Source organism: Bombina bombina, chromosome 4 (assembly GCF_027579735.1).
Source record: "Bombina bombina isolate aBomBom1 chromosome 4, aBomBom1.pri, whole genome shotgun sequence".
NCBI classification, from domain to species: Eukaryota; Metazoa; Chordata; class Amphibia; order Anura; family Bombinatoridae; genus Bombina; species Bombina bombina.
Window position 1 is genome coordinate 481,837,946 of NC_069502.1, and position 10,699 is coordinate 481,848,644.

General features: G+C 40.9%; 1 protein-coding gene across 1 annotated transcript in view; it reads left to right on the forward strand.

Annotated features, from left to right (window-relative positions):
- Positions 1-10,699, forward strand: part of TMEM14A (transmembrane protein 14A) — a 48,277-nt gene that overhangs the window by 31,965 nt on the left and 5,613 nt on the right. Inside the window, exon 4 of the mRNA XM_053710376.1 lies at positions 8,463-8,550. Coding sequence (XP_053566351.1) covers positions 8,463-8,550 — 88 coding nt within the window. The remainder of the gene's footprint in view (positions 1-8,462; positions 8,551-10,699) is intronic.

Sequence of the window (10,699 nt, forward strand, 5' to 3'; positions counted from 1 at the left end):
TATTCTCTTCCCCAACAGGAAATGGCAAAGAGCCCAGCAAAGCTGGTCACATGATCCCTCCTAGGCTCCGCCTACCCCAGTCATTCTCTTTGCCGTTGTACAGGCAACATCTCCACGGAGATGGCTTAGAGTTTTTTAGTGTTTAACTGTAGTTTTTATTATTCAATCAAGAGTTTGTTATTTTAAAATAGTGCTGGTATGTACTATTTACTCAGAAACAGAAAAGAGATGAAGATTTCTGTTTGTATGAGGAAAATGATTTTAGCACCGTAACTAAAATCCATGGCTGTTCCACACAGGACTGTTGAGTGCAATTAACTTCAGTTGGGGGAACAGTGTGCAGTCTCTTACTGCTTGAGGTATGACACATTCTAACAAGACGATGTAATGCTGGAAGCTGTCATTTTCCCTATGGGATCCGGTAAGCCATGTTTATTAAGATAGTAAATAAGGGCTTCACAAGGGCTTATTAAGACTGTAGACTTTTTCTGGGCTAAATCGATTCATTATTAACACATATTTAGCCTTGAGGAATCATTTATTCTGGGTATTTTGATATGATTATATCGGCAGGCACTGTTTTTGACACCTTATTCTTTAGGGGCTTTCCCTAATCATAGTCAGAGCCTCATTTTCGCGCCGGTATGGCGCACTTGTTTTTGAGGACAGCATGGCATGCAGCTGCATGTGTGTGGAGCTCTGATACATAGAAAAGTCTTTCTGAAGGCATCATTTGGTATCGTATTCCCCTTTGGGCTTGGTTGGGTCTCAGCAAAGCAGATTCCAGGGACTGTAAAGGGGTTAAATATAAAAACGGCTCCGGTTCCGTTATTTTAAGGGTTAAAGCTTCCAAATTTGGTGTGCAATACTTTTTAGGCTTTAAGACACTGTGGTGAAATTTTGGTGAATTTTGAACAATTCCTTCATACTTTTTCGCAATTGCAGTAATAAAGTGTGTTTAGTTTAAAATTTAAAGTGACAGTAACGGTTTTATTTTAAAACGTTTTTTGTGCTTTGTTATCAAGTTTATGCCTGTTTAACATGTCTGAACTACCAGATAGATTGTGTTCTGACTGTGGGGAAACCAAGGTTCCTTCTCATTTAACTATATGTATTTTATGTCATAAAAAAATTTAGTAAAAATGATGCCCAAGATGATTCCTCAAGTGAGGGGAGTAAGCATGGTACTGCATCATCCCCTCCTTCGTCTACACCAGTCTTGCCCATACAGGAGGCCCCTAGTACATCTAGTGCGCCAATACTCCTTACTATGCAACATTTAACGGCTGTAATGGATAATTCTATCAAAAACATTTTAGCCAATATGCCCACTTATCAGTGAAAGCGCGACTGCTCTGTTTTAGAAAATTCTGTAGAGCATGAGAACGCTGATGATATGGTTTCTGAAGGGCCCCTACACCAGTCTGAGGGGGCCAGGGAGGTTTTGTCTGAGGGAGAAATTTCAGATTCAGGAAACATTTCTCAACAAGCTGAACCTGATGTGATTACTTTTAAATTTAAGTTGGAACATCTCCGCGCTCTGCTTAAGGAGGTGTTATCCAATTTGGATGATTGTGATTATCTGGTCATTCCAGAACCACTATGTAAAATGGAAAAGTTCTTAGAGGCCCCGGGGCCCCCCGAAGCTTTTCCTATATCCAAGCGGGTGGCGTACATTGTTAGTAAAGAATGGGACAGGCCCGGTATACCTTTAGTACCTCCCCCCATATTTATAAAATTGTTTTCCTATAGTCGACCCCAGAAAGGACTGATGGCAGACAGTCCCCAAGGTCGAGGGGGCGGTTTCTACTCTACACAAGCGCGCCACTATACCCATAGAAGATAGTTGTGCTTTCCAAGATCCTATGGATAAAAAATTAGAAGGTCTGCTAAAGATGTTTGTTCAGCAAGGTTCCCTTCTACAACCAATTGCATGCATTGTCCCTGTCACTGCAGCCGCGTGTTTCTAGTTTGATGAGCTAGGAAAGGCGATTATTAGTAATTCTTCTTCTTATGAGGAGATTATGGACAGAATTCGTGCTCTTAAATTGGCTAATTCTTTCACCCTAGACGCCACCTTGCAATTGGCTAGGTTAGCGGCGAAAAAATTCTGGGTTTGCTATTGTGGCGCAGAGCGCTTTGGTTAAAATCTTGGGCAGCGGATGCGTCTTCCAAGAACAAATTGCTTGACATTCCTTTCAAGGGGAAAACACTCTTTGGCCCTGACTTGAAAGAGATTATCTCTGATATCACTGGGGGCAAGGGCCACGCCCTTCCTCAGGATAGGTCTTTTCAAGACCAAAAATAAACCTAAGTTTCGTCCCTTTCGCAGAAACGGATCAGCCCCAAGGGCTACGTCCTCTAAGCAGGAAGGTAATACTTCTCAAGCCAATCCAGCCTGGAGACCTATGCAAGGCTGGAGCAAAGGAAAGCAGGCCAGGAAACCTGCCACTGCTACCAAGACAGCATGAAATGCGGGCCCCCGATCCGGGACCGGATCTGGTGGGGGGCAGACTCTCTCTCTTCGCTCAGGCTTGGGAAAGAGATGTTCTGGATCCTTGGGCGCTAGAAATAGTCTCCCAAGGTTATTCTCTGGAGTTCAAGGGGCTTCCTCCAAGGGGGAGGTTCCACAGGTCTCAGTTGTCTTCAGACCACATAAGAAGACAGGCATTCTTACATTGGGTAGAAGACCTGCTAAAAATGGGAGTGATTCATCCTGTTCCATTAGGAGAACAAGGGATGGGGTTCTACTCCAATCTGTTCATAGTTCCCAAAAAAGAGGGAACGTTCAGACCAATCTTAGATCTCAAGATCTTGAACAAGTTTCTCAAGGTTCCATCGTTCAAGATGGAAACCATTCGAACACTTCTTCCTTCCATCCAGGAAGGTCAATTCATGACCAAGGTGGATTTCAAGGATGCGTATCTACATATTCCTATCCACAAGGAACATCATCGGTTCCTAAGGTTTGCATTCCTGGACAAGCATTTCCAGTTCGTGGCATTTTCTTTCGGATTAGCCACTGCTCCTAGGATTTTCTCATAGGTACTAGGGTCCCTTCTGGCGGTGCTAAGACCAAGGGGCATTGCTGTAGTACCTTACTTGGACGACATTCTGATTCGAGCGTCGTCCCTTCCTCAAGTAAAGGCTCACACGGACATTGTCCTGGCCTTTCTCAGATCTCACGGATGGAAAGTGAACGTGGAAAAGAGTTCTCTATCTCCGTCAACGAGGGTTCCCTTCTTGGGAACTATATTAGACTCCTTAGAAATGAGGATTTTTCTGACAGAAGCCAGAAAAACAAAACTTCTAGACTCTTGTCGGATACTTCATTCCGTTCCTCTTCCTTCCATAGCGCAGTGCATGGAAGTGATAGGTTTGATGGTAGCGGCAATGGACATAGTTCCTTTTGTGCGCATTCATCTAAGACCATTACAACTGTTCATGCTCAGTCAGTGGAATGGGGACTATTCAGACTTGTCTCTGAAGATACAAGTAAATCAGAGGACCAGAGACTCATTCCGTTGGTGGCTGTCCCTGGACAACCTGTCACAAGGGATGACCTTCCGCAGACCAGAGTGGGTCATTGTCACGACCGACGCCAGTCTGATGGGCTGGGGCGCGGTCTGGGGATCCCTGAAAGCTCAGGGTCTTTGGTCTCGGGTAGAATCTCTTCTACCGATAAATATTCTGGAACTGAGAGCGATATTCAATGCTCTCAAAGCTTGGCCTCAGCTAGAGAGGGCCAAGTTCATACATCAACCATCAGGGGGGAACAAGGAGTTCCCTAGCGATGGAAGAAGTGACCAAAATCATTCTATGGGCGGAGTCTTACTCCTGCCACCTGTCTGCTATCCACATCCCAGGAGTGGAAAATTGGGAAGCGGATTTTCTGAGTCGTCAGACATTGCATCCGGGGGAGTGGGAACTCCATCCGGAAATCTTTGCCCAAGTCACTCAACCGTGGGGCATTCCAGACATGGATCTGATGGCCTCTCGTCAGAACTTCAGAGTTCCTTACTACGGGTACAGATCCAGGGATCCCAAGGCGGCTCTAGTGGATGCACTAGTAGCACCTTGGACCTTCAAACTAGCTTATGTGTTCCCGCCGTTTCCTCTCATCCCCAGGCTGGTAGCCAGGATCCATCAGGAGAGGGCGTCGGTGATTTTGATAGCTCCTGCGTGGCCACGCAGGACTTGGTATGCAGATCTGGTGAATATGTCATCGGCTCCACCATGGAAGCTACCTTTGAGAGACCTTCTTGTTCTAGGTCCGTTCGACCCACTCCAGCTGACTGCTTGGAGATTGAACGCTTGATCTTATCAAAGCGAGGGTTCTCAGATTCTGTTATTAATACTCTTGTTCAGGCCTGAAAGCCTGTAACCAGAAAAATTACCACATAATTTGGTATATCTGTTGGTGTGAATCTGCAGGATTCCCTTGGGACAAGGTTAAGATTCCTAAGAGTCTATCCTTCCTTCGAGAAGGATTGGAAAAAGGATTATCTGCAAGTTCCTTGATGGGACAGATTTCTGCCTTGTCTGTGTTACTTCACAAAAAGCTGGCAGCTGTGCCAGATGTTCTAGCCTTTGTTCAGGCTCTGGTTAGAATCAAGCCTGTTTACAAAATTTTGACTCCTCCTTGGAGTCTCAACCTAGTTCTTTCAGTTCTTCAGGGGGTTCCGTTTGAACCCTTACATTCCGTTGATATTAAGTTATTATCTTGGAAAGTTTTGTTTTTGGTTGCAATTTCTTCTGCTAGAAGAGTTTCAGAATTATCTGCTCTGCAGTGTTCTTCTCCTTATCTGGTGTTCCATGCAGATAAGGTGGTTTTGCGTACTAAACCTGGTTTTCTTCCAAAAGTTGTTTCTAACAAAAACATTAACCAGGAGATAGTTGTGCCTTCTTTGTGTCCTAATCCAGTTTCAAAGAAGGAACGTTTGTTGCACAACTTGGATGTAGTTCGTGCTCTCAAATTTTACTTAGCAGCTACTAAGGATTTCAGACAAACTTTGTCTTTGTTTGTTGTTTATTCTGGTAAACGGAGAGGTCAAAAAGCAACTTCTACCTCTCTCTCCTTCTGGATTAAAAGCATTATCCGATTGGCTTATGAGACTGCCGGACGGCAGCCTCCTGAAAGAATCACAGCTCACTCCACTAGGGCTGTGGCTTCCACATGGGCCTTCAAGAACGAGGCTTCTGTTGATCAGATATGTAAGGCAGCGACTTGGTTTTCACTGCACACTTTTACCAAATTTTACAAATTTGATACTTTTGCTTCTTCTGAGGCTATTTTTGGGAGAAAGGTTTTGCAAGCCGTGGTGCCTTCCATTTAGGTGACCTGATTTGCTCCCTCCCTTCATCCGTGTCCTAAAGCTTTGGTATTGGTTCCCACAAGTAAGGATGACGCCGTGGACCGGACACACCTATGTTGGAGAAAACAGAATTTATGTTTACCTGATAAATTACTTTCTCCAACGGTGTGTCCGGTCCACGGCCCGCCCTGGTTTTTTTAATCAGGTCTGATAATTTATTTTCTTTAACTACAGTCACCACGGTAACATATGGTTTCTCCTATGCAAATATTCCTCCTTAACGTCGGTCGAATGACTGGGGTAGGCGGAGCCTAGGAGGGATCATGTGACCAGCTTTGCTGGGCTCTTTGCCATTTCCTGTTGGGGAAGAGAATATCCCACAAGTAAGGATGACGCCGTGGACCGGACACACCGTTGGAGAAAGTAATTTATCAGGTAAACATAAATTCTGTTTTTTCATGCAAAACATACAGGGCTAATGGAGCACAATCACTAGCACAGGGTACGTTATCTTTTGCGCATCCCCACACAAAGAATAACACACAATCTGGTATTACAAGTGGATGGATAATTATTTTAACCAAAGCACATTAAAGCAAAACATTTTTAGCTCGCCCTATACTTTCAATGGATAGCACAGGAAGCACTATGAGCTTGCTCAATGCGCTGTTATTACAAGAGGAGCATTAAAGGAACAGTATACTTGCACCTGTAATGCATTCAATTTTACCTGCTGGAGTGTATTGACTTGTTAACAAAAAGTTCCTTTACCTTTATTTTGTTTTTTGAAATAGCTGTTTTTGCATGTTGTATGCCCACCTATACTGATTATTTCAGTACTTAAAGGGACAGTCTAATCAAAAATAAACTTTCATGATTCAGATAGGGCATGTCATTTTAAAAAAAACTTTCCAAGTTACTTTTATCATCTGTTTTGCTTTGTTTTCTTGGTATCCTTTGTTGAATGCATTGCTAAAACTAGGTAGGCTCATATGCTAATTTCTTAGCTCTTGAAGGCCGCCTCTTATCTGAATGCATCTTGACATTTTTCACAACTAGAGGGTGTTAGTTCATGTGTGCTGTATAGATAACATTGTGCTCACACCAGTGGAATTACCTAGGAGACGGAGTCAGTACTGATTGGCTAAAATGCAAGTCTGTCAAAAGAACTGAAATAAGGGGGCAGTCTGCAGAGGCTTAGATACAAGGTAATTACAGAGGTAAAAAATATATTATTATAACTGTGTTGGTTATGCAAAAATGGGGAGTGGTAATAAAGGGATTATCTGTCTTTTTAAACAATAACGATTCTGTTGTAGACTGTCCGTTTAAGCATGGTTTATAGAAAAGCTATGTAAACAATAATCTTAAGAAAAAAATTAACTCCCATTGGGGAATTTAACAGAGCTAATAAAACATTTATTTTCCATTGTTCTCTCTAAGGATCTGATGATCAAAAACTCATAAGCATTATATTGCAATGCATCGGTCTCTCCTTCACATGCAAGACCCTGCTTATCTAAATAAACAGCTGTCAAGCTAAAAATCTAACATTCTTTGAGAGGACGAGACCTTTTAGATAATCTCGCCAGCGTAGAGAGCTTTAGATCATCGGGCCCTAAGTGTTGGTCTCACTGTGAGAGAATATAAGGAGGGTTTTGTGTAAAAATAGAGAGAGAACCTATATGCTCTTTGTGGAAGCTCAGCCCATTTGATTAGGTTGTGTGTTCAATTAGCAGAAATGGCTATTTTATATAAAAAAAATACACAAAAGAGCAATTTCACATACATATACCTAAAGGGGCACATTTCTCATACATTTTAAACTCTGTGAGGGATTAAGCGCACCCTCGCTATCCAACATGTTAATGAACCCTATACTATCGCTTGAGCGTTAAAAGATAACCTTGGACTTGCAATATGAGCACAAAATGGAAGCCCTATTGATTGCACTCGAGTGATGTTAACACACAATAGAGCTAATGTTTTTGAGCTCCACTTATTATTTAGTGTATAATGTTTAAATAGTGCTTTGTTTTACTGTCCCTTTAAGCTTACCATTCAGATGCAAACATGTTCAGTTAATGGGCGTTTTGGTTCATAAATGCTGTCAAAATATACAGCTAAGCCATATGACGACTTTGTTTTCTTGTTTTGCCATTCTGCCCATTACAATACTGTTTTGATTCTTAGCTAGTAGTGAAAAGGAAGTGTTTAATTGTTCTCCTCTTCTGAATGAGCTCCTGCACTGAACAAACAATTACTGTATAGAGTGCTGCAGGATGAAAGTCCTGGATACTTCCATGTGCACTCCACCCACTCAAACTGTGAAAAAATAGGGACTTAAGTTTTCAATTTACTTTTCTTACCAAATTTGCTTCATTTCCATGATCTTCTGTGTTGGAGAGATACCTAGGTATGCATCTGGAGCACTACATGACAAGAAATAGTGCTGCCAGCTAGCAAATGGATAACATTCTTGCAAAACTGCTGCCATATAGTGCTCCAGAAATGGGCCGGCTTCTATAGGCATACGTCCCTGCTTTTCAACAAAAGATACAAAGAGAACAAAGAAAATTGATAATAGAAGTAAATTAGAAAGCGGTTTAAAATTGCCTGCTCTATCTGAATCATGAAAGAACAACATTGGGTTTAGTGTTGGTTTAAAGGGACACTAAACACTTGGCAGTTACAAGACATTTCTGTTGTCTTGTTATAGAATCACATATCCGCTAAGTCTAAACGGTTTACTGCTGTACTTTTTCAACGGCCAAATTCCACCCACTCTTTGCCTTATTTGCAGGAGCCAATCTGGGCTTGAGTCTGCAAACAATAAGGCTAGCCACGGTCTTATTGTTGGTATAAATGGCATTGTTTTGCAGTATTTATCTGTTAAAGCCGAATAAGGAAAATGATATCTAGCAGGGTTAGCCTTGAGGAGTCAGCAGGAAGCATTTCCAGATAAATAATAACAGCTGTTTTATTGTGCATGACTAAACATTTTATATTTATATCTAGAGGTGTTTACTGTGCCTTTACTAGGAAAATAACTGACGTAACTGATTTTGTTTTACATATATTCATGTGGTACTACTGGTAATAATGTATATTACGTTACAAAATAAAGTGCTGTTCTGTGTTTTTCAGTTGCTGCACTAATTCTGAGTATAGTAATGGGGCTGAGGTACAACCGTTCCAGGAAGCTCATGCCTGCTGGGATTGTTGCAGGTATCAGGTAAGAATACTTTGCCCAGTAACACAGAATTACTATGTTTGTTTCTTCTCATTATTTTGAGATCTGACATTATAAAACATTTGTATGGTTTTGTTCTCTCCAACCTAAGTGCATCTTTCCTGTGCTTAATTTTTTTTTTTTTGTTTTGTTTCCGAAATACAAATTATTCTCTCACCGTCTGCAACACACAGGGCCTCTCTCCTTTGTAGCTTACAAGTGTCCTGTATGTGGATTCAATAAACATACGTCTGGGTTTGTATGTAGTTGCATTTATCCTGTCTAACATTCTGTGTCTGTGCATTGTGTTTTCAATGAATAGAATTTCTCAAAGATTTTTAGTGCCCATATGACCAATGTAATAAAAAATGTGGCTTTTCATCTGAAAGGTTGAACACCCTGCTGTATAATGTTCTATATCATTTAAATGGTGCATGTCTATATTTTTTGTCTGTTTCTTGTTTGCAGATAAGCAGATGTATCCAGTATATTCATGTTGCACTTGCCAGTAGTCATCGGTGCAGGTGCCAGTTATGGTGGTTTATGCTCATAAAGAATGCTCTTTTATTTTATCCTCTAATGACCTTGGTATAACTGCATCTCTAAAATACATTCATATAATGTAGCATTTTAATATTGGCCAATTCCAGATCTCGTCATGTACAGTTCTAGTAGAGAAAACATTTGTCTATAAATGGCCTAGAATTCTTGTAAACATTAATCTGCTGAACTTTCCTAGGGAGAGTGTGGTATATACAAAAAAACAGGTGTTTTCTAGGTCAACAGGAACAAGTTCTACAAAATCTAGGATCAGTTCTTTTCACAGTAAGGATATTATCACAATGCTCAATAGGCCACACACCCACTTCCCCTTCTTTCCCCTTACTATTTACTTCCCTTCTTTTCCCTACTCTTTTTACACCTTCCTAACCTTGTACCCCTTCTCATAATTTGTATATCTCCTTTTAAAGGCAGACTAGATACTTAATTCATTTAATTAACCTCCCTTTAACCATGGGGGCTGTCATTATGGGACATAGGTTACACTGCAGGTATCTGAAGGAGAGTTGCTGCACAAGTGCAAACAGGTCAGTACTGGAATGTAGTAAAAGGTAGATTTCAACATGTTGGCACCCAGGACTTAAAGGATGCCAGGCATAATCCCAATAATAAGCTTATAAATGTACTTTAATTGTTCCTTTGACTGTATCTCCTATGTATGTATTTGTGTATATATATATATATATATATATATATATATATATATATATATATATATATTCCTTCAAGAGCAAGGATGGGTCGAGGATCGCCAGTCTGCCAACAGATGCATCAGTGAATAACACTTTGATATATTCCCCAAAGACAAATTGGTAGGATTTTGGGCATTTCACCTTCTACAGTGCACAATATAATTAAAAGATTCAAGGAATCCAGTCAAATATTGGTGTGTAATGGGCAAGGCAGAAAATTACTTCTGAATGCGCGTTATCTCTGATCCCTCATACGTCACTGTCTCAAAATCAGTCATGAGTCTGTAATGGATATCCTGACATGGGCTCGGGAATACTTTGGTAAACCTTTGTCAGTCAACACCATTCGCCGCTGCATCCATAGATGCAAGTTAAGGCTTTACTATGCAAAGCAGAAGCCATACATTAACACTGTCCAGAACCACCGCCGACTTTGGGCTCGGTCTCATCTGAGATGGACAGTGGCACAGGAGAATCCTGTTTTGTAGTCCAACAAGTCAACATTTTAAATAGTTTTTTTGGGGGGAAAAGCCACCGTGTTTGTGTTTATTTATTTTTACTTCACTTTTGTTCATTTACATGGGGAGTGCTAGTACTTCTTCAATCTACTGTATATGATGAGTATATGCACTATGAGTAGCATTCTTAACTGAAACCATCTCGTACATTGTTATTCCAATACAAGGTTATACTGTAAGCTTTTGAAAATGCAAAAAAAAAATCAAGCTTCTATTGCAGTCTTCCATTGATACTAATGTCCACAAAAGTCACTTATGGGAACATGCAATTTTAGGAAACCTTTAAATTCACAAATTTGATTTGTTTTGTGGTATCCATTTTTAAGAGCATATGTACATATGCTCAGCAGCAATGCATAACAGGGGACTAGCTGGTGATTG